Source organism: Ceratotherium simum, chromosome 29, assembly GCF_057802395.1.
Source record: "Ceratotherium simum simum isolate JZ-2026a chromosome 29, ASM5780239v1, whole genome shotgun sequence".
Taxonomy (NCBI): Eukaryota; Metazoa; Chordata; class Mammalia; order Perissodactyla; family Rhinocerotidae; genus Ceratotherium; species Ceratotherium simum.
The window spans coordinates 11989308-12014708 of NC_141928.1; the positions used below are offsets into that span (position 1 = coordinate 11989308).

Below are 25401 nucleotides of genomic sequence, written 5' to 3' on the forward strand. Positions count from 1 at the left end.
TTCATTATAGTTCCTGAGAGGTGGACATGTTTGCATGGGTTTCTGTCTTGATCACCTTTTTCCCAGTTTAAATTGTGAGAGAGGGGTGTCTAATATACTTTCCACCTGAGGCTGAACCTTAGTTTTGTCTTGCATTCTTTGAGCCCTATTAGATTGGGAGAATGAAGCTTCCATTGGGCTATGTAAATGCCTTCAAGGAGAAAGCTAGTTTTTGTGTTTTGTTACCTTATTGGGTTCCAGTCTTCACTTAGTTCTTCATCTGAATCTTCCTTATTTTCTTGCAAGCTCATCCATTTGTTTATTTGAGAAGATGAAGAAAAATCCATTATTTATAATTGTTTTTGGTGGAGGATCCGAAAGGTACTTAGCTTGTCATACTGCCAGAAATGGAATTGCGGCTGCAATTTTTCCAGTTTTTAATCAGGCTGATTTAGTTGCTATTCTGTGAACTTCAGATGAACATTTATACCTCTGTACTTTGCTCAGGCTGTTTCCCCTGCTTAAAATCCCTTCTCTCTTCCCCAACTAGCCAAATCCTGTTCATCCTGCAATGTTCACTTCAAGTTCCACCTCTTCTGTGATGCTTCTGTTGAATGCCGTGGCTCAGTAGTTCCCAAATGTTTGGAATGTTTGTATCAATGAAAATTTAAAAACAAATTTTGTGGAGCCACATAAAAATCATATCTCCTATTACTATTATTTTTGAAAAGAAATTACATTTTTACATCAAAAAAGTGGGAGGAACATGAGGTCAGGTTAAGGACAGTTTTAAAAATTGAATTAAATATCTTTATGTGGAAAACACACTGCACTGTCGCTTTTTTCCCCTCATTTTGCTCCTGACTGGAAAGCACTTCTTTGCAAACTGTCCACAGATAATGGGACCCACAGCCTTAGCCCAGAATGAGGTCTTCAACTTGCAGACCCACAGCTATTATGTGGCACCTAGTCGTGAATTTCCTTATGGCAGCTCATGTTTGACTGTTTACCTTTACATTTTATTATGTTTTGTCTCCTTTACTAGGTTGTACGCTCCTTAAGAGCCATTATATCTATGTATTTAGATTACTCATAAATATGTGTTGAATGAGTTAAATTTAGATGCCTCAGATGATAGTTGAAACCTAGAAATATTTATAGAGCACACATTTGAGTATATCACAGCTCTGAGTGTTATTTATTTCTTGAGGAAAAAGAAGTTTTAGTATGAATCATGAGTCTCTTACTCATCTCACTTCTCCTCCTGAGGGAAATTCATTCAGTTAACAAACTTACTGAGTGCTTGTTAAAAGCCAGGCCTTTTGTTAGGGGACTGAGAACACAGATGAAGTGAGACAAGGTTCCCAGTCTAGTGGCTAATATGCACACATAAGTAGAAAGAATAGAATGCCACCTGGGAAGCCTGGTAACAGAGCTTTGAAAACAAGTCTTGTGACAACATAGAGAGAGCAACTGAGTTTTCTCAGGGAGTCAGAGGAGCCTCCAGAGAGGAGGAGGCATTCGTTCGTTCATTATTCATTCATTCAGCAAATATCTCTTAAGTGCCTACTGCTTGCCAACCACTGTTCTAGATGTGTCTTGAATGAATCAGACATTGTTTGGAGATAGAGCACATTTTAGGCAGGGAAATTGGGAACAAGAACATGCCCTTTGAAGTAAGAACAAACTTGGATATGAGTTCATACACTCAAGATATTTGTCCTTGGGCGAGCTGTTTAATTTCTGCAAGACTCTTTTGTAAAATCCGCAAATACTCCCTAACTCACAGTATTGTTATGTGGATAAAATGAGGTATGGTATATAAAGTGCTTAGCATCCTGCCCAGCCCTTCTGAAATAGCTCAATAAATGGTAAATGTACATACAAGTCATGGGGGGTGATTAAAGCCTGATGAGAAGCTCAGCTTGACTGTAATGTGAGGGGTGGGGGTGGTAGCAGATAAGGCTGAAGGATCTAGCTGAGGATGAATTGCAAACAACCTTGCATGTCATGCTAATGAGTACCTTTTTATTCCTGAGTGCATTTGGGAGCCTTGGAGATTTATGTTATATTTTTGTCTTTATTTTCTAAACGGTGTGGTGGCATGCTGAGCCATAGTAGCATAGTAGTTAGGACCATGGACTCTGGAGCTAAACTGCCTGGGTTCTAGTCCCAGCTTCCTCATTTTCTAAATGCCTGACCTCAGGCAAGTACTTTAACCTCCCTGTACCTTAGTTTCTTCATGGTAAATCAGATACTAAACATACTCATCTTATATGTTTGTTTGCATATATGTTCTTTGAACCACTTTTGTTTTTAAAACTATGGAACCATTTGTTAGAGGAAATATTATTTGAAATTTAGACATAAAACAGTAAAAGGTCTGTGAGGTAGGTCTCTTTCATTTCCTTTCCTTTCCCCCTAAGGCCTCTGAGACTTATCTGCCCTACACTGTGAAAACCACGGCCCTAGAGCAAGTGATTGAATGTGTTTTACTTAAGTATTTGTTGAATTGATGTTCAGGACAAAGAACTTTTACAAGTTGGGCACTTGGTAAATTAGCATTTAATCTAATATTAGTATTAATCTACATCAATATTTTGATACAGAAATCACGAACCTTCAGATTAACAACTAAAATATGATTTCGTATTTTGTGAAAAAAAAAGATTGTGCAAATCTTTTTGATTTAGGATAATAGAGCTACAAGATGTCAGAACTGGAAGAGATCTTAGTGATCTGTTTACAGATAGGGAAATTGGATTCTAGAGAGGGAAGTCTTTAAAGCTGTGCTACAGCCAGTCCACACGCGCTCATGTTTTAGACCTCCTAGCTCACTGTTGCTTCTCATTTCTTGCTCAAAGCTGCACAGCCAGTTCATTGTCAGAACCAGGGCAGGCAGATAGTTTTCACCATTCTAGGACACATGCTGCTTACACCTCTTGCTGTTTTACAGTATATATTCTTGTCTTTAGTGTTGACTTTGCTCTGAAGGGTTACTTGGTGAGTCTCTGGGTTGTTTTTTGTTTCTCCAGTTGGTCTTGAAGCTCTCTGAGAGTACCTGAGGGCCTGGACTTGGGCTGATTAGATATTCCAAGATGCCTTTCCTTATCTTGATAAGTTTTAATAGCTGTGACTAACTACCATCTATCAATAAATCTAGAGCATAGGTAAACTATGTGAAAAGTAAAGATGTTCTAAATTAAAAATGTGTATTTGATTATTTACCTGGGTGAGTAAGCAGACCCACCATAGCTGAAAATCTTATGGAAAATTAAAGTTCTTTTCCTGTCTGTTAATGATCTTGATATTAAGGAAATAGCAGACACTCAATGGGCGTCCGTGGCAGGTCACGTAGAACCTGGACCTGAACACTCAGGAGCTAAGGTTCCACAGTTAGTCTCTCAAGCACTCCCACAGCCTCTAGGCTCTTCTAGTCTCTCAAGGATCACACAGATCCTTATGTTGAGTTTTTTCTCTCTCTCTCCTTCTCTTAGTGAGCTCTTGCTACTTGTACATGACCCAACATTAATCACCTTTCAGTTTTAAGCACTGTTATTTAACTAAATGGGTCCCAAAACTGGCTGGCTATGCACTAGAATCACCTCGAGAATTTAGAAATTTTTTTCTGGGACCCCACCTTAGACTTTCTGAATTAGAATCTCTGGGACCTGGGAATCTGTATTTTCAGAGAGGTTCCTCAGGTGATTTTGATCAAACAGTTCACAGACCTAAGTTCTAGAACAAGTCATGTGACTGACTCCAGCTTTGTGACTCAGTTCTGGATTCTTAGGGGAGAGAATTTGACTGACTCAGCTTGCATCCCTGGAATAAACTCCACTTGGTCGTGGTGTATATTGTTGAGTTCTGTTTCCTAATATTTTGTTAAGGATTTTTTGTGCCTGTATTTGGGAAGGATATTGGTCTATAGGGTATGAATGTGTGTGTGTAGAATTTATTATTTTTTTTTGGTACTGTCTTTGTTTGGTTTTGGTATCGGAGTAATACGGGCCTTGTAAAATGAGTTGGGAAGTGTTTCCTCCTTCCTGTTTTCTGGAAGATATTGTGTAGAATTGGTGTTAATTCTTTAAATATTTAGTAGAATTTTCCAGTGAAATCATCTGCATCTATTTGATTTTCATGCATCAAATTTTCATCTATTTGATGATCATTTGATTTTCTTATTTAGTTTATGTAGTTACCGTTTCTGATGCTCTTTATCTCTTGATATAGATTCATATTTCCATCTGGCATCATTCCTTTCTGCCTGAAGGACTTCTAACACTTCTTGTAGTCCGGTTCTCCTGGTGATGAATTCTTTCAGCATTTGTAATATCTGAAAAATCTTTATTTTGCCTTCACTTTTGAAATATTCTCTGGGAATGGAATTCTAGGTTGTCAGCTTTTTCTTTCAGTACTTAAAGGATGTTGCTCTGCTGTCTTCTGATTTGCCTTGTTTCTGACAAGAAATCTGCTGTCTTTCTAATCTTTGTTCTTCTGAATGTAGCACATGTTTTTTGTTCTGCTTTTAAGATTTTCTCTTTATTATTGGTTTTGAGCAATTTGATTATGATGTGCCTTAGATTTCTTCATGTTTCATGTGCTTGGGGTTTGTTGAGTTTTTTTTGGATCTGTGCATTTATAGTTTTCATCAAATTTAGAAAGTTTTTCACCATTTCCTTCAAATATTTTTTCTCCCCCTCCCCACTTTGGGGAGTCCAATTACTGATATATTAGGCTGCTTGAAGTTATCCCACAGGTCAATGATGCTTTGTTTTGTTTTTGAGGTTTCCCCCCTGCCCCATGTTTCATCTTGGATAATTTCTAAAACAATGTCTTTAAGTTCACTAATCTTTTCTTTTGCAATGTTTACTCTGCAGTTAATCCCATTTAGTTCATTTTTCATCTCATTGTAGTTTTTATCTCTAGAAATTCGTTTGAGTCTTTTTGAATCTCCCATGTCTTTAACTTTTTGAACACATGGAATACAGTTATGATAACTATTTGAATGTCTTGTCTGCTAATTCCAACATCTATGTCAGTTCTGTGTTGACTTCGATTGATTGATTTTTCTCCTCATTATGGGTTCTATTTTCCTGATTCTTTGCATGCCTGGTAATTTTTTACTGACTGACAGACATTGTGTATTTTACCCTGTTGGGCACTGGGTATTTTTGTATTCTTATAAGTATTCTTGGGCTTGCCCAAGGCAGTAATCTGAGGCAATCATAGGCTCACCTCAGTTGTTTTCCATCTCTTAAGGGATTTCTGTGCTTTGTTGCCTGATGTCTTGAAAACCATTGTTTCATATATTTTGTCAGTTAAGTTACTTTGAAAGAGTTTGATCCATCTGGGTTTTGCTTTTAAGATTTGTTAGGTGGGACTGAAGCAGTACTCAGTCTAGGGCTAATTATTCCCCATTACTAAGGTAATACCCCACTGTGTACTCTATCCAATGCACTGTGGATCATTCCACCTTGACTAGTAGGAACAGGCATTATTTCTGGCTCTTTGTGAGTACCAGGCACTGCTATGTCTAATCTTTTCTGGTGGTTCTTTCTCCAGCCTCAAGTAATTTCCTCATACACATGTACTAATCAGTACTTAAGCTGTACACTCAAGGGGGGCCTTTGCAGATCTCTGGAGTTCTCTCTCTCCCTGCAGCTCCCCTCTCCAGTACTCTGTGCTGAAAACTAACTGCCTTGGTCTCCCTGGACTCGCAGCTCTGTCTTCTCAACTCAGGGTGTCTCCTGGGCTTTGCTTGAGTTCCCCCTCTGTGTATCACAGCCTAGAAGCTCTCTCAAGGCAGTAGGGCCCAGCGTATTTGTTTCCTGTCTCTCAGGGATCGCTGTGCTTTGTTGTCTGATCTCCAGTGTCTTGAAAAACATTGTTTTATGTATATGTGTGTGTGTATAAATAAAATTTTTGTTTGTTTTTTGTTTGTTTCAGACAGAAGGGTAAATCTGGTCCCTGTTACTCCATCTCAACTGAAAGTGGAATTTCAGTAAATTTGACATACATTTATTTAAACTTTTGATGCCTGCTATTGTCTGTGTAAAATGGTATGTGATTTAGTACCATTTTATATTTTGTTACTTAAAGTGTATGTTTAAGCCTCTTCTAAAGAGTGTCATGATTTTTAAGTTCTCTGCAATCTTTGCACATTTGAGAATTACTGTGTCACTATGGTTCCCAAATCTGACCATCAGAATCACTTGGGAAAATAGATTCATAGATCAATAGATTATCAGAATCACTTTTCAGAAAATGGATTCCTGAGCTTTACCCCTCACCTAATAAATCAGTCTTCAAATGTGGAATTTGACAATCTGAATTGGGAATTTGGGAAGCTTTTAAAAAGTTTCCCAGGTGATCTGAGATTCTTGGGAGTCTGTACAATATAAGTGAAGCTGTTAAGAGTGTGAATTCTTTTGTGGCTCTGCATTCTATGCTGAGAAATCACCAAGCTCTAAATGTAGCAGTGCTAGAGGAGAGGCAAGTTCTTCTTAGAAAAGGGAACTTGGGACCATGAAGGAGAGAGGAGCTCACATGCTCCTGGGGGGCATTGGGAAGGCAGATCCACTCTGTAATTCTTGAATCCCCTGGAATTTGGGTGATCAGCCCTCTGGGAGACCCAAAGGGTTGCCCATGGAATTCTCAGGACCTTGAGTCCACTGTTCTGAAGGCCTTTTCAGTTGCCCTTAGGTGCTAACACAGCACCCAGACTGCTTTTTGAAGGAGATGTGAAGAAGGAAAATAATTTGGCTATGGTAAGTTTCATTTTTTTAAAAAAATCAAAATTTGGCAATGTATAAAAAAGAATTATATGCCATGATCAAGTGGGATTTATCCCAGTTGTGCAAGGCTTGTTCATTAATTGAAAATCAATTAATGTAATCCATTACATCAACAGGCTAAAGAAGAAAAATCACATGATCATATCAATAGATGCAGGAAAAGCATTTGACAAAATCCAGCACCCATTCACGATAAAAACTCTCAGTAAACTAGGAATAGAGGAGAACTTCCTCAACTTGATGAAGAATATCTACAAAAAACCTACAGCTAACATCATACTTAATGGTGAGAAAATAGAAGCTTTCCCACTAAGAACAAGAACAAGGCAAGCATATCCTCTCTCACCACTCCTTTTCAACATTGTACTGAAAGTACTAGCTAATGCAATAAGACAAGAAAAGGAAATAAAAGGTATACAGATTGAGAAGGAAGAAATAAAACTGCCTTTGTTCACAGACGATGTGATCGTCTATGTAGAGAATCTGAAGGAATTGATCAAAAAAAAAAAAAGGAAAACAAAACCCCTGGAACTAATAAGTGATTATAGCAAGGTTGCAAGACACAAAGTTAATGTACAGAAGTTGATTGCTTTCCTATATACTAGCAATAAACAAGTGGAATTTGAAATTAAAAACACAATACCATTTATATTAGCACTCCCCAAAATGAGATACATACAAATCTAACAAAATATGTACAAGATCTGTATGAGGAATTTTACAAAACTCTGATGAACAAAATCAAAGAACTAAATAAATGGAGAGATATTTCACGTTCATGGATAGGAAAACTCAGTATTGTCAAAAATGCCAGTTCTTCCTACTTGATCTATAGATTCAATGCAATTGCAATCAAAATACGAGCAAGTTATTTTGTGGATATCATCAAACTGATTCTAAAGTTTATATGGAGAGGCAAAAGACCCAGAATAGCCAAGACAATATGGAAGGAAAAGAACAAAGTCAGAGAATAGGCACTTAAATGACTTGAAGACTTACTGTAAAGCTACAGTAACCATCACAGAATGGTATTAGTAAAAAAAAAAAATAGACAGGTCAGTGGAACAGAATAGAGAACCCAGAAATAGACTTATATAAATATCATCAACTGATCTTTGCCAAAGGAGCAAAGGCAATACAATGGAGCAAAGATAGTTTTTTCAACAAATGGTGCTGGGACGACTGAATATCCAGATGCAAAAATCTGAATCTAGACACAGACCTTTTCTTACATCCATCACAAAAATTAACTCAAAATGGATCATGACCTAAATGTAAAACACAAAACTATAAAACTCCTAGAAGATAACATAAGAGAAAACCTAGATGACTTTGGGTATGGTGATGAATTTTTAGATACAATACCACACGTATGATCCATGAAAGAAATAATTGATAAGCTAGACTTAATTAAAATGAAAAACTTCTGCTCGGTCAGAGGCAATGTCAAGAGAATGAGAGGACAAGCCACAGACTGGAAGAAAATATTTGCAAAAGACGCATTTGATAAAGGACTATATCCAAAATATACGAAGAACTCTTAAAGCTCAACAATACGAAAACAACTTGATTAAAAAATGGGCCAAAGGGGCTGGCCCCATGGCATAGCAGTTAAGTGCACGTGCTCTGCTGCTGGTGGTCCGGGTTCGGATCCCGGGTGCGCACCAAGGCACTGCTTGTCAGCCATGCTGTGGTGGCGCCCCATATAAAGTGGAGGAAGATAGGCACAGATGTTAGCCCAGGGCCAGGTCTTCCTCAGCAAAAAAAAAAAAAAGGAGGATTGGCATGGATGTTAGCTCAGGGCTGATCTTCCTCACAAAAAAAAAAAAAAATGGGCCAAAGACCTTAACAAACGTCTCACCAAAGAAGATATACAGATGGCAAGTAAGGATATGAAAAGATACTTCACATCATATGTCATCAGGGAGATGCAAATTAAAACAATGAGATACCACTACACATCTGTTAGAATGGCCAAAACCCAGAAGAATGACACCACCAAATGCTGATGAGGATATGGAGCGGCAGGAACTCTCATTCATTGCTGGTGGGAATGCAAAATGGTACAGCCACTTGGGAAGACAGTTTGGCAGTTTCCTACAAAACCAGACTCTTGCCATATCATCCAGCAATCACTCTCCCTGGTGTTTATCTGAAGGAGTTGGAAACTTATGTCCACACAAACACAAACACCTGCGTATGAATATTTATAGCACCTTTATTCGTAATTGCCAAAACTTAGAAACAACCAGGGTGTCCTTCAGTAGGTGAATGGATAAACTGTGTCACATCCAGGCAATGGAATATGATTCAGCGCTAAAAAGAAATGAGCTATCAAGCCATTAAAAGACGTGGAGGAACCTTAAATGTATCTTACTAAATGAAAGAGGCCCATATGAAAAGGCTCCATACTGTATGATTCCAGCTATATGACATTCTGGAAAATGCAAAACTGTGGAGACAGTGAAAAGATCATTGGTTGCAGGAGTTTGAGGGGGTGTGGAGGGATGAATAGGTGGAACACAGAGGATTTTTAGGGCAATGAACATACTCTGTATGATACTATAATGATGGATACATGTCATTATACACTTGTCCAAGCCCTTAGAATACTACACCAAGAGTGAACCATAATGTAAACAATGGACTTTGGGTGATAATGATGTGTCAATGTAGGTTCATCAATTATAACAAATGTACCACTCTGAGAGATGTTGATAATGGAGGAGGCTGTGCATATGTGAAGGCAGTAGGTATATGGGAAATTTCTGTATCTTCCTCTCAACTTTGCTGTGAACCTAAAACTTCTCAAAAAAAATCTTAAAAAAAAAATCAATGGAGTAGAAGTTACATGGATGTATACAGTTGCCAAAACTCATAGAACTATACACTTAAAATGGGTGCATTTTAGTTTGTGTATGTTAATATACATACAATTGTGTGGATACAGTTGTATATTGTATGTGTAGAGTTGGCTTAAAAAATAAAGAGTAGGGATTCTGGAGCCACACTGCCTGAGTTCAAATTCCAGCTCTGTCTCTTGGAAGCTATCGACCTTAGAAAGTTAAGCTTTTAACTTCCTTGTATTTCAGTTTCCTCATCTGTAAAATGGGAGTGATAATAGTAGCTCTTTCATAGGATTGTTGGGAAGATTAAATGAGGTAATACATAAAAAGTGCTTAGAACAACGTCTGAAATATAGTTAAGTGTTTAGTAAGCATTAATAAGGTTTAGAAACTACTTGCTCTTGTGTGGAGTGTCTGCTCTTATTAAAGGGGGTAATGGTAATAACTTTCCTCTCATAGGCTTGGCTTGAGGGTTAAATAAGAACATAAAAAGCAAGTTATCAGTGAAACGAGGGGTCTTGTTGCATATTTCCATAAATAGCTTCATGAAAGCCCTGAAAATTATATGTAAAAATTTAAATTTAAGTACATTTTTGTGGGGAGGAGTGAAGATTTTCATGAGCTCCTCAGAGGGGTCTGTGCCCCCCATCCCCATCCAGTATTAAGAGTTGCTACTTTAAACAATTGTGAGTAGTTTTTAGATAGACAGCATGGTGTGGTGGAAAAGTTATGGAGTTTGGAATCTGAAAACCAGGCATCCTTTGGAGTCTTACCACTTCCTAGCCTCAGTTTCTTTTTCTGTTAAACAGGGAAAATAACACTATCCCAGTACCACCATTTGACAGTCAGGTTCAGAAACGTATGTGAGAGTTCCATGTTAACCATAAAGTATTATACAGATGTTCACATTATTCCTGACTTGAGAGGTGTAAGTTACATATCCAGAGACTCTTGATTTTCATATATTGCATTTGTTCAGTATTTTTTCTTCTGTAGGGGAGAGATTATTTTTTCTTCAGTTTTGGTAAAGTGTGAATTTTTCACTGCACAATCTACCCCTTGTTCTTAAAATCCCTTTATTTATTCCCTAGACTAACGTTTCTATTTGGATAGTTCCTTGTCTTCTGTATTGCTTTTAGTAACAGTATTTGAAAGCTTACGAGTTTTGGGTCTTTGAAATACACAGTAACGTGTGAATTACTTACAAAGCCTGTCATTGGTAAGGTGAAGCCATTTTATTTTTTATAATAAATAATATCCTTTATGCTGGTTTAGTATCTTTCAGTTTACAAAGCACTTTCCCATTTTTCTGTCATTTGATCCCTGAAACAACCTTTGAGATGAACAGGGCAGGTACTATCTCTTGACAGGGGAGGAAGCTGATGCATGAAAGTTAAATGGCTTGTTCTAGCCCCATCGTGAATAAGGAGTCCACCTAGGATTGGAACCCAGGCCTCCTGATATTTAGTCTGGGGCTCTTTCCATAGAACCATATGCCATTACCGTGAGAAAGTCTTGGTAAAAGACAGGGAAATTATTACTAGTGGATGGTTATGCTTTTTTATTAAAAAAATTGTTTTAAACAGCCAGAATCTTACAGAAAAGTTGGCAGTTCAATATAAAGAACTTTTCTAAAAACCAATTTAGAGTGAGGTGCTGTCCTGATACCCCATCACCCCTGAATACTTCAGTGTGCTTTTCCTATAAACAAGGGCATTGTCCTATGGAACCATAATACAACCATCAAAGTCAGGGAATTAACATTGATTCATTACTGCATCTAATCCTTAGACCCCTTTCATATTTCAGTAATTGTCCCAATAACATTCTTTATAGCAGGAGGATCCAGTTTAGAATCGCACATTGCATTTAGTTGTCATGTCTCTTTAGTTTCCTAGTTTTCCCTCAATCTGGAAGAGATCTTCAATCTTTCCTTGATTTTCATGATCTTGACACTTTTGAAGATTACAGTCCAGATATTTTTTAGAGGGTCCCTCAGTTTGAGTTTGTCTGATGCTTCCTCAAGATTAGGTTAGGTCAAGTATCTTTGACAGGAATGTCATGGAAGTGATGCTGTGATCTTCTCATTGCCTGCTGTAGTTTGTCCCGTGACTGATGGTGATCACTTTGATGATTAAAGTAGTTTTTGCCAAACTTCTACACTGAAAAGTTACTCTTCCCCCTTGTAATTAATAAGTATTTTGTGGGAAGGTACTTTAAAACTAGGTAAATACTCCATTTCTCATTAAATTGTCAATTTATTCACTCATTTATATCAATGTGGACTCATGGTTTCCTGTTTGATGGGTTAATAACCTGTTAATATCATTATTGATTTTGATGTTCATATTACCCCAGATTTGGCCAGTGGGAGCCTTTTCAAGCTGTCTCCTGTGTCCTTTTGACATGTGCCCATCATTCTTTGAGCACTTCTTTGCTTTCTGGCACAAGAAGATGTTCTAAGCTCGTCTTGTACTTTCTCTGTCCCAGCCCTGAATCAACTGTTTCTCCAAGGAGCCCTGGTTCCTTTTGGAGGAGGATTGTATTTAGAATCCAAGGTCTTGGTATAAGTATGCTTGTTGCTATTGGGATGTTGCTGCTGCCAAGACCCTCTCAGTAGACAGAGTCGGGAAATATGTCTGTATTAAAAATCAGTTTACATTTTATTTCTCTATCTTTATATATATATATATGGAAAACGGTGAGTTCACACTAATATCTCCAATTCAAATCCAACTCCACAGAATTCATTCTAGTTTTCTACTAACTTCAACTGTGAGAAAGCAGGCCCTCCTTACCAGTCTTGGGCTTGGATTAGGTACGCTGCTCCTTCCTCTCCCACCCCACGTGGATGCTCTCCTCTTTCACTTTGCTTTCCTGGGATCACAAGGCCTACTCTGGTGGTTTTCCATGCCCCTGCCATCTCCACTGCCCTGTGGGTGCCCTGTCGATGTCCTCCTTGGACTCTGACTCCCCACTATGCTGGGCAAGCCTTTCCCCCATCTCCCCATGGTCAATCTCCTCATACCTGCCTGGGCTTCCATACCCCACTCTAGGGTGCCCTTGTGCTTGGACATGTTCCTCACTCTCTTGGCTCTGACATCTGTGTTGGGCTGTCCCTCCATGGGGCACCCTCCTCGCTCCACCATGTTTCAGCACCCAGGCCTGGCCACCCTTGTGCGTGAATGCCTTTTTCATCCTGCTCAGGTTCTGCCTTCCCACACCAGGCTGCTCCCCTGAGTGGATGCCTTCTTCATCCACTTGGATTTGACATCGTGTTGCCAGGTCACCCCTTATCATGGATGTGCTAACCCGCTCACAACCTGGCATCTCTTGTCAGGTCACCCCTTTGTAGGGATATTTTACTTTCCCTGCTCAGGCTCTGACACCCCACACTGGGCCATTGCTGACATAGACATCTACTTTGCTCTGCCCACGTGATCTCTTTAGGACTAAGTTGTTCAGAAAGAGCAGAGGAAAAGTTAGGGAAGGGGAGGCTTTTAAATATTTTTAAAGGACAAAAATATTTATTGATAGTGAAATAGATATGATCTTTGCAAATGCTATTAATATGGTTGAAGAGTCTAGATTTTACACTGCTGCTCTGCATAGAAGAGAATTTATTAAAACCGTATGGAGTACTGCACATTGCTGAGGGGTGTGCAGGCTCTATCTTTCTGTCTGGAGTGCAGCTAAACTTCTTCCAGTTAACTTGCTTTGCACATTGTGGCATAAGAATCTTTCCATAGGGGTTTATGGAAGGTAAAACTTTGTAACTCCTCTCACGGGAGTATCTGTGTATCTTTATTAATCTGATGCTGAGAGCATTATTAGAAATGAAAAGTGTAAAATCTTGAAACAACTTGTTGGTATAATTACACAACTAAGTTAATCCTTTTCTAACAAGTCTCAACAGTGACTGTGTTCTTCTGTGGAGGTGTTACCTTGTTATGGCTTAGAAAGCACCTTTTGATACAGCATTTTCAGCCTGGAAAAATGGCTTTAATTTCACAGTCCACCAAAACAAATGGAGACTTGTTGGAAATATTAACACTACCCTTTTGCTTGTTTGTGTAGCTCAAAGGAATCAATGTTTATTAGGTGATGTTTGCCAGCATGTTCTGAAGTGTATACAGGTTCTTTTGACGATGTTGTCAACTTGAAGACAGTTCAACTGGTATAAGTTTTGAAATATACGTCAGCCCCCTCAGCGTATGTTTGTAAGTAAAGAAACAGTGTGCCGAAGTCAAATCATTAATCTATAGAGAATAGATTGCCATTTTGCTTGATGAATACTAGCTGGTTTGAAGATTTGACGGCTGTGAAATGAGTAAGGGGTCCTAACACTGTGTGTGTTTTGGTTTGTAGCTCTAAATAACACTTAAAGGGACGAGGGCCTAGCATTGTGGCATGGTTACCATATGCACCAGAGATTCATTTTGTGAGAAGTTAATGTTACATTTTTCTCTTAATCTCATAATATGTTGTAATTGAAGAAAAGTAGATCCTAATTGAAAGCTGATGATCCAGCAGAGTGATCAATAGCCTGATGCTCTAAAAAAAAAAAAACCATTAAGCTTTCCTGCTGCTGCCTGAATATTGTCAAAGCCTTTGTCTGTTTCATGACTTCAAGCTGAGTGTACTTAATCATTTTGAGAACATGGCCCTGAGCACTGAGCATGGCCCTTCCAGTGAATCACTGAGAGTTGTGTTCAGAAGAGTGGTATTGAATAGAAATACTCTCTTGGCTTACTTTCAGGCTTCATTCTCCCAGAAGCAAGAACTGAGCAGACCTCCCTTCTTTCAAACACATTTTAGCTGTTTGTGTGTCATTTTTCTGTATTTAAGAGCAGAGGCTGCTGTCAGCAGGTGTGACTTACTGATACCTTTGGCTCCAAAGAACAGTCAGCTGTAGGGAGCGTGTATTCAGTAAATTACCTCTTGTCAGAGAAAGAGAACCAGTTATTGGGAGCTGGAAACTGTGTGTCCGATGTTAGAGGAAAACTCACTTATCAAACATTTATTGTGCCAGGTGTCTGGACTAGGGTTCTGAGAAGACACTTGGTGCCCTCAAGGAGCTGCCAGTTTAGTGGGGAAGACAGATATTTAATCAGAGGTACACTGGTGGTTCTCCACCTTGGCTGCACATTGGAATGAGTTGGGGAGCTTTAAAAAATACCAATGCCTGGATATTCTGATTTAAGTGTTCTGAGGTGTAGCCTGGGCATCAGGACTCTTAAAAGCTCCCCAGGTAATTGTAATTGTGTCAAGTTGAATGTGGTAAGAGCTGCAAGAAGGGGGAAGCACAGGGTGCCCTGGGAGCCTAGAGGAGGGGCACTTAACCCAGTTTGGGCTATGAGTGTGGGGGATTGAGAAGGCTTCCCAGAGAGGAGGAAATGCCTGAGCTGAGGCTTGATGAATGAATTTGTCTAGTGCAAAAGACTGGAAAGACTGGTCCTTGTAGAAGAGCAGCTGAATAATATAGAATAGTAAAGTGGTTAGTGCCTTTGCATGATCCATGATGATTCTGCTACTTCCTCACTTTGACTTTGCCCAGTTTATCCTCTGAGTTTCAGTGTCCTCATCTCTAAACTGGGGGTAATAATACTTACAGGATTGTTGAAAATTAACTGAATTAATGCATGTAAAGTGCTTAGGATCATGCCTGACCCACAGGATACAGTAAGTAGTGGTAGTATGATAATGATGTTATTGTTGAAGAATCAGAGCATGATTTGCTCAGAGAACTGCAAGTTGTTCTGTACGGCTGGATCTTAGGGTGCAAGACTGCAGGAGGTAAGGGTGGATGGCAAAAAAAGATGCTTAGCAGGTGGGCAGGGTTCCAGATCATGGAGGTATAGGAGTGTAAGGCAATTAATAATGGAATATGATGGCAGAACCAGGACATTTCCATGGTAATATGTTAAGATGTATCATGAAGTGTTCTGGGAAAACTTGGGTCCATATTGGAAAATTGGCTCTGAATATGGTATTCTCAGCATCATTACGTGACTGAATTAGCAGTGAGTGTTAATAGGACAGAAATAGGATTTTCAATTCCTTTAGCCAAGTAGTTAAAAATATTGAGCATCTTGAAGAAGTGATGGAGGAAATAAGCAGTTTCAAGGTAGTCCCAGAGATTCTCTGGAAATTGTTATAGTCTTAGTTATTTACAGGCTTAATGAAAATATTAAGTAAGAGTCGCTTGGCCATTTGCATTTAGAGAAGACAGTTAAATTTATTTTTTGATTTGCAGGGAAATAGAAAATGCTTCCATCTGCATTGGCTTTACTGGCCCTTAAAATAACTTATGTGTATTTGTTGGTATCTTGTATAACTTGTCACAACATTAGTCACCACTTCTTCCATAACGCAACATGTAAACGATCATGGATTAGCATGACTATAACTTATAATTATAGTTCAATTTGTTCTTAGTGTTTTAGTCAGCTTTTTGCTTTTCTTTTTTTTTAAGAGACTGTCATAATCTTTGGCTCCATGTAATAGAACTCTGGCAGCTATTTGAACTGAGTAAGGAACTTAGGTAGTTTTATTATTACTCATTAGAGTGAGGCAGTGACTATGGATAGCAATAGAGGAGGAGTAAGCTTCATTGCTTCTACAAATGCCTTTTTTCTTTGAAATCTCTTTATTGCAAAAGCACTTGAAATGATGGATTGTTGAGGTATACCCCATGTTTATTTTATGTTGTATGTACTAAATTATTTGGAAGAAGAATTCCATCTAACTAGATCAGTTGTTCTTTAGTGTTGATCACTAGTCCAGCAGCATCAGTATTACCTGGGTACTTGTTAGAAAAGCTAATTCTTAGGTCTTACCGTAGAAACTCTGGAGATGGGGCTGGAAATATATCTTTTAACAGGCTAAAGTTTGAGAATCAGGGAAGTACCTATCATTTATTAAAATCTTTAGACCCCAGGAAGGCTAGTCTGTACTTCCTTTATTCCTTCTACTCAATATTTATTTGATTCTGGCTGTGTGCCAGGTACTGCTCAGGTGCCTGGGAAACACTACTGGATATGATAGACAAAATCCCTGGTCTCCTGCAGTTTACGTTTAGAGGAGGGAGATTGATAATAAACAAGATTGTAATGAGTATGGGCCAGCCCCGTGGCGTAGCGGTTAAGTGCACGCGCTCCGCTGCTGGGGGCCCGGGTTCGGATCCCGGGCGCCCACCGATGCACTGCTTGTCAGGCCATGCTGTGGTGGCGTCCCACATAAAGTGGAGGAATATGGGCACAGATGTTAGCCCAGGGCCAGTCTTCCTCAGCATAAAGAGGAGGATTGCCATGGATGTTAGCTCAGGGCTGGTCTTCCTCACAAAAAAAAAAAAAAGATTGTAATGGGTATGATGTGGAGAATTAAAATAAGGTAGTAGAGAGTGTGCTGGGGAAGGCCTTTCTGAGGAGGTCAAGTGTAAGTGGAGGTTTGAATGACAGGAAGGGCCGCCTGTATGAAGGTCAATACAAAAGACTGTAAGATAAGAATGCGTTTGGTGTGTTGGAGGAGCAGAAAGTGGGCCAGTGTGGCTGGAGTGCAGTGGGCAAGGGGAGAGAGGTGTGAAATGAAGTTGCAGAGATAGGCAGAGGCTGATCATGCAGGCCCTTGTAAGGACTTTTTTTTCTTCCTTAGTTGTTTTTTTTTTTTTTTAAATTGTGGTAAAATCCACATAACATTTATCACCTTAACCATTTTTAAGTGTACACTTCAGTGGTATTAAACACATTCATGTTGTTGTGCAACCATCACCACCATCCATCTCCAGAACTAAGACTTTGACTTTTACTTTGAGTGATATGACAAGCTTTTGGGAGGTTTTGAGCAGAGGACTGACATAACCTGACCTTTAGATTAAAAGGATTACTGGCCACTAAGTTGAAATCGGACTGTAGTGGGGCAAAGGAGGAAGCAGTGAGAGCAGTCAGAGTATTGCAGTAATTGAGGTGAGATGATGGTGATCTGTCAAGGATGGTAGGGTTGGGGATGCTGAGAAGCATTGAGATTCTAGATCTATTTTGATGATCAAATCAACAGAATTTGCTGGTGGCATTTAAATGATTGTGGCATATAAAACAGGAGTCAGGGATGATATCAAGTTTTTTTGGTTTGAATAGCTTGTGGATTTCAGGAGATGCAGATTTAAGGAAGGAAAGCACCATTTGTTAAATTGGAAATGCTTCTTAGATATCGAAGTGGGGATGTTGGGTAGGCAGTTGGATAAGGGAATCTGGAGTCAGGAAAGAAGTCAGGTTAGAGACGGGACTTTGAGACTTGTCAGCATTTGCATGGTAATTAAAGCCCTAAGACTGAATGAGATCATCCAAGTAATGAGTGTAGACAGGGAGAGGCCCAGGACTAAGTTCAAAGGTAGGAGAGCTTATGTGAGAAGGAATTAGCAAAGGAGCAGCCGGTAAGGTAGGAAGAGTACCAATAGAGAGTGATGTCCTGGAAGGCAAGTGAAGACACTGTTTCAAGGAGGGCAAATCAATCACCTGTGTCAAATGCTGCTGAGAGGTTAAGACAAGCACTGAGAATTGACCATTTAGCACATTTTAGCCATGTGGATGTCGTTGGTGATCATGACAAGTTGTTTCACTGGTGTGGTGGGTTCAGAAACCTGGCTGAAGTATGTTAAAGAGAGAAAGGAGAAGAAGCAGAGACAGGAGAACAGACAACATTAGAACACTCTTCACTTAGAGAGCAGATCTGTACAAAACACCTTAGCTTAGTGGCACAGGTAGTGTCAGAGCTCCAGTGTTTAAAAAATTGGTAGGTAACACCTTTGCATGCGTGTGTTTGTTATTTCAATTTTTTAAATAGGAAAAAATAAACTTAAAAATGGAAATTTGGGTAAAAAAAGTCTGGAAGCTCTGAAGAACCTCCGAGGAGTCCTATGGTCCCATAGAATACATTTTGAAAGCCATTGTCTTAATCCAGAGGAATGAAATTCTGAGATGAAATTCAGCCAGTTGCAAAATAGGCTTAAGAAAGATAATGTTAAGTTTTAGAGGGAATCTTCCTGGTGCTCTTCAGATGACCTTAGAACATTCCTTTCTTTCATCAAACTCTCTCTGTTGAGATCATTCTAATGAAAGGGATGTTTCCATATGGTATTTTCCACAAAGGTTTGGTGGCCAAAGAATGCTGACCTTGTAGGTATTTTTGTACCCTCTTGCAGAGAAAAAAGCAGAAAAAAATTTTTTAGGCATTCTTAAAACTTCAGTTTACTTTGTTTTATTTAGTTTTCTAATAAGATACTCTGATTTTGTGTCTGATTTTTAAATTATGTTTGACAAGGTATATTTACATACCTTGAATTTTAGAGCAGCCCACTCTTTTCACCGTGGGTGCTTATTTTAAGTAAAAGCCCAAGTTTCTCTTCAGTGAAGAAATGATGATCCTTCACAAGAGAAATAAGTAGATCCCTGAGTGACAAAACACACATTTTTCTTTCTACTCCTAAGGAAGTAGAGGGAGTATTACCATATTTTATTGAATCTAAGATACCATTATTTATTTGATGTATTGTTATTATATATGTTAGTAAGAAAGAAAAACATGTTGCCATTTAGAATTGTACAATGCAATAGATTGTAAAAGATGTGAAAATGTAGGGAAAAAAGTTCATCTTAGAATCAGTGAAACAGAATTTTAGCACCAAGAGATGTGAAATCTGGTTCTGGCTGTGTTTCTAACTAGCTGTGGGACCACCACCAAGTCACTTAGAATCTCTTTGCCTCAGGTTCCTCACCTGTATGGTGAGGGTAATGCCTGATCCACCTACCTCATAGGATTATAATGAGATAAATGAGGTAGTTATTTTGAAAAGTGGAATCTGCTGGGCACATTCAAGGTATTTATTTGATTGAAATTAACCCTTAGATCTGATTAGGCAACTCAGAAAGTTTCTTCTCTGAGCTTTGTTGTCAGGCTTAAAATAGAATTCAGTTCTAGACATTTGAAAGTATAATATTTTCTTCTGTGAAATAATTTTTATTTCATCTGGAAATAATATCTTTTTATTGTAGTCTTAGAATCAAAGAGAAAATACAAAGATAATATAACTCTGATGTTCTCATCACTCAGAATTAACTGTTAACATTCTGTTAGTGCTGTGATCTTTTTAAAACTTATTATGAACTATTTATGACATGAAAAGGTAAAGGGATGTAGTAACGGACATTCATATACCTGCCATTGTCAATACAGATGAAGCCCCTATTCGGGAACTGTATCTTACATTTAGATTAGCATTCTGTTTTCATAATAGCCTAGTGAGGTAGGATACTGTTTCTCTTGTTTCAGTCTTTAAAACTTGTGAGTAAACAAGTTAACTTCATCATATGAGTGTTTTATCCTGGAATATGAAGGAGAAGACTACTTTGTGTTGGTGTTGCCTTGGTTTGAGTTTCCTTAAAATTCTGCCTGTGGCTTTGGAGATCCAGCTGTGTAAATTGGAAATATGATGTCTGTAAAATTATAGTAATGGCTAGCCTATTAGGTGCCAGACATTGTACCTAGACAGTTTTTGTGTGTTTTCTTTAAGTTTTACAATAATTCTTCTGGTTAGGTGTTTTCATTTTATAGATTAGGAAGGCGTGGCTCAGAGAAGTTGAGCTAAAGATTTTAATCAAGTTCTGCCTTATACAACAGCCCGCGTGTTCTACACCATGCTGCCTCAATCCTTGTCAGTAATCATGATCTGTTTCTTTTGTAGGCAAAATCCAGAGACCACGTTTGAAGTGTATGTTGAAGTGGCCTATCCGAGGACGGGTGGCACTCCTTCAGGTATTTGCATATTTATAATATGGCGTGTTTGTTTATTGTATGAGATAGCCATGCACATGGGATAATATGTGACTATTCTAAACTGTTATTTGTCTTTAAGTATGTTACCTTTTATTTGTGCCCACATCATCCTAGCGAATGGAGAATAAGCACAGTGAACAACTTAAGAGTCACTGCCATAACAGGCTTGAAGTATGGCTTTATTCATTGTAATCCTTGAGTCTTGGTTTGTCGCTTTCACAGGTGCCTGAAAGGCAACTATTCAGTGTGAAATATTGTCTCTTTGATAGTGACGAAGTCTTAGAATTAGGTTACAAAATAATATAAAGGGAAATCTCTGCCACTAAACTGGAAGGAGGTATTTGAAATGGATTAATGTAGTAAATTTTGTGTCACCTGGTAAAAGAAGGTTGGAAGTGAGTTGAAGGAAACACCTCCTCTTGCTTTAGCTTTAGCTTTTGGACTAATTTGGCATGTATTCCTGGACAGCAGAGTCTTAGATAAGGTTAGAGTATCTTGCAGAGGCTGAGTATATCACTTCATGACCTAAAATCCTTCTTGGTTAATGAGAAAAAATAACCTTATGACCTAATGTTCTTTTTCTTGGTGCCTAAGAGAGTGATGCATTTGCCAGAGGTATGTTAGGGAGCAACTCTTGGTCCATGCACACAGGCAGTTGTGTATATTATTTGGTGTTTAGGGAGAGTGGATTTCCTTGGATTAGAAATTTGGAGTAATCACGGTTCCACTAGGTTATGCCTTAATTGGCTATACAACCTTGGGCATATTTTCTCTCTATTTCATTATTTTAATTAGATTGTAATACTCATAAAAATAGCTACCTTTTATTAAGTATCTGTTGTGCTTTTGTCCTGCATGCATGTCCAATACAACCCTTAAAGATAGTTGGGTGGCATCTCCATTATACCTATGAGAAAATAGAATCTCAGAGAGGTCAGATAACTTGCCAAGATCATATAGCTACTATGTGGGATAGCCAGGATTTTTGGTTCAAGTCCTCTTCACTATGCTTCACTTACCTTCTTGAGAACAGTTCAGATCATGTTGTACACATCTCTCAATGTCATCTGCAGGGCTTTGCACATTGTCACTAATATTTGTTAAAATGAATGAATTTCTCTTAATAGCAAAAATGAGATAACTATGTGTGCTCTACTTTCTGGATTATCTAATGAAGGCTGTGAAACATGTTACAAATTTACGATCGTTCTAGAAGTAGAACGTTAACATCCCTGTTAAGTTATGCCTCTTATCGTGCAAACCATTGGATTGGGAAGGTATCTGTTACTAGGTGTATACGTGTAGCAGCATGTCTTTGGGCTGACTTTACAGATGAACCATTTGATGATGGCTGTGATTTGACAGATAAATTTAAAGACAAATTTTTTTCTTATTTCTACAGTTGCTAATGTTTCCCCTTTCAATGTCCTAGGATTTTTTTTCCCAAAATTAAAATGAATTTTTTTGAAATATGAACAAAATTTGAAAAGGGCAAATAAGACAGAAGAATGAGCAAAATGAAAAGTCTTTATCTTACCCTCTTATCCCAGTCATCTAATTCGTCTCCCCATAGACAACTCCTTTCTTGTTTAACTCTTTAGTATATATTTTTAAACTTATTTTGAAAATATTTTAAAAGGTAAAAGCTACAAAAATAGTCAAGTGTATATGCTCTTTCCTTAGATTCATCAATTATTACTATTTTGCCATATTTTCTTTATTACTATATGTATATTCCTATTATTTTTGCTGAACCGTTTGAGAATAAGTTGCAGACATTGTGACCCTTCACTCCTAAATACTTCAGAATATATCTCCTAAGAATAAGGACATTTTCTTACATAACTCTAGTACAGTTATTGAAATAAAAAAATTTAACATTGATATTTCTTTACCTTTTATGACATGTTTTTGAAGAATTTAGGTCTGTTTTGTAGAAAGTCCCTGGATTTTGATCTGATTGTATCCTCATCATTAGATTCACGTTATGGATTTTTACAGGAGTATCTCAAACGTGATATTGTGTATCATATCAGCAGGCATGCAATGTCTGTCCCATTATTTGTGGAAAAAAGTACATAAAATTTATATGTACAGTTTAACAAATATTTGTAAGGTGAGTACCCATGTTATTGCTATCCAGGTTAAGAAATGTAATGTTGCCTGCTTCTAAGGAAATAATGGTCCTGGCAAGAGGGATCCCTGCCCTGGCCCTATGCTTTAGAGGGCCCTGCCTTCCCCCTCTTCCATGGGGAAAGGAGTCTTTGGGGCCTATGGGACATGCCCACTTGAAGCCTGAACCTTTCCATCCTAGACCACACTTTGAGTACCTAGGATTTCAGTATTTCTTGCCCAAATGGTCCTGAGCTTGTTTCCAGAGCCTGTGTCAGTCTCCTCCCCCTTATGGTTTGTCTTTCACTCTCTTTATGGTATCTTGAATCAAAACTTCTTGATTTTAATGCAGTACAATTTATCAATATTTTCCTACCCTCAGATATGAAGATATTTTCCTATGTTTTCTTCTAAGAAATTTATAGTTTTGCCTTTCACATTTAGGTCTTTAATCTATCAAGGATTTTAGTTTTCTACTAGATGATTAATATCCAGAAAAGTTAAACTCCAAATTTGATTCCTTATCCATGATTTTTAAAAATTGGGAAACTAAATAAAGCCATATTAATAAGATATGCTTCTCCTCTACTTATAACATATTTTTATGAAAGGATCAGGTACTCCTAAATGATACCTGAAAAATTACCTCACAATAAAAAGATGACAGATGTGAGAAAAGCCAGTAAGAAATATTATTAGACTTTAAAGACAGTTCTTTTTCCCGTTGGTTACTTTTAATGTCTATATTCCTAAAGACATGTATTAAACGTTCATGGATTCTGTGCTCTGAAGAGCATTCCATGACATCCATGGAAGGGAGGTGTGATCTGTTAGTTCTACTTAGACATTGCATCAAGGCCTATGACACTGAATGGGACACCTTCCAAATATCGTGCAACTAAGATTTGGGTATGCAAACTGAACTCATGGTGTCACTTACTTTCTTTGGGAATTCGGAAAATTCCTTAGTTGCTATTACCAGTGAATAAACTGTCACTTAATATTTGATTTTAGGTATCTTTTATCTACATCTACAACCTTCTTATTTGTTTTTAATGAAACTTACTATATTTGCCTTTTTCTGATATTATTTAATGCATCATTTTTGCCATTTTAAATGATTGCAAAGACTCTGCCTTCAGATTAGTCTTTGTTCCTTGGATCTGCATCTCTGATCTCTGCCAAAGTATCTGAGCAAACTTAGGTATAAACCTCATGCCATACAGTACTAGTGTCTGGGCATAATCTTCTCTTTGAAGTTTGTTTGCATCCCCCAGAGGGATTAATTCCCTGCTGTGAGAAGGTGGGTTAGAAAGCACTGAAACTACTTTACGGGTCTTTAATTGGAGGATTTAGTATACATTTTGTTCTATAAACTTCTGTGGGAGTTTCATTCTTACAATTTTTCTTATACTGTGGTATGTTATGTTCTCGTTGTAAATAAAAAAATGCTAAAAATTTTCTCAAGGTTTTTGAGTACGTATTGGCGGATTATCCTGGTGTGTGTTTTTTTATTCATCTTTAAATTTTTAGTACTTGTTTTCTGATTAGTTTTTTAGTATGTATAAAATTTAAAAATCAGAGAGAGAAAAATCATCACTCAGTGATAACTACTGTTAATGTTTTGGTATATTTATTTTCTTGTAGTCTTCTTTTGTATGTGTGTGTAAATAAAATATTTAAACTTTTTCCGCAAACTCTTGTTATATGTGTTTTCCTTGCTACTCCCCAAATTAATCATTAAGCCTTTCCTAAAATTATTAATATAGTTTTGTAAAAATCATTTCAGTTGCAATGAATTACTACATCATGTTTATGTGCTATAGTTACTTATAATTGGATCTTTAGGTTGTTTCCAGAGTTCTCCTGTTGTAAATAATGCCAGCGAACATCTTTGTGTATAGTGCTTGTAATTGAGGTATGTAATTTTAATGCTTTGAAAAGAAGTGGGATCATTTTGAGTAGATCTTTGATCTACTTTGGTCTTAATTTTTTTATGCTTTCTTTTTTTGCCACATTCCATTTTGTGTACTCTAATTTGTGTATTTGCTCAAGAACCCACCTTTACATAGGGATCCCAGAAAACCAATACAGTCGTCTCAAGTTGTGAAGGCTCCCAAAGCTGAGTTTAGCTGGTCTGACTGAAGGTCTCGGAAGAGGGTGCTCTTGCAAGAGGGATGAGCCTCCCTGGTCCCGTGATCAGATGGTGCTGGCCATGCTGAAACTCTGAATGCATTTCAAATACGAGTGTCTCATTACAGCTGGCATCTCTGAGCCTGCTGCGGGCACTGTTCTTGGAGAGCCGCTTAGCACTGGGAGGTTGGCAGCATCAGATTCTCAAGACTGTTGGGCAGACCAGCTTCCTCCTGTGTCAGCTCCTCTTTCAGCATTTTTAATGCATTAGCCCAATGGCCACTTTTTAAAAAGAAGTGGATAGTCAAGTTGAGAAACTGTTGTGAGAGCTCTGTGAAAGGAATGCTTAAGACATGGTGCTTTGGTTAGCTGAGTTTTTCACCTATCTTGGTGTTAAGCTTGGTGTAATCTTAAACGAAAAGGCGGGGGGGGGAGTGGGGGAATCCTGGCTTTAAAATCTCTTAAATATCTCTTGACTTTTTTGTGTTAGCAGTATCATGAAGAAAACTGAGTCTTGGCCAACTTAAGGTATTGAGAGCCAGATTTGTTATTCTAAACTTCAGCTTTCACTTTACAGGACTCTAATTCTAGGGGCTTTGCCTGAATCTATGATCACAGCGGATGCTCAACATTATTAGATATTTTTAAAAAATCAACTTAAAAAATAAACAACAATTTTTGCTGTCTCTTTGGAAGTGGAGTGG

The 25401-nt window shown here is 38.1% G+C and overlaps 1 protein-coding gene across 7 annotated transcripts in view; it reads left to right on the top strand.

Annotated features, from left to right (window-relative positions):
* Positions 1–25401, top strand: part of DENND1A (DENN domain containing 1A) — a 504435-nt gene that overhangs the window by 16938 nt on the left and 462096 nt on the right. For 4 of the 7 annotated variants that reach the window (XM_004423432.3, XM_087419123.1, XM_087419121.1 and 1 more), the window contains one exon: positions 20361–20431. In XM_004423432.3, coding sequence (XP_004423489.1) covers positions 20361–20431 — 71 coding nt within the window. Of the gene's footprint in view, positions 1–4212; positions 6042–20194; positions 20432–25401 lie in introns of those variants that run through there. The other 3 variants (XM_087419120.1, XM_087419124.1, XM_087419119.1) reach the window with 2 other exon arrangements.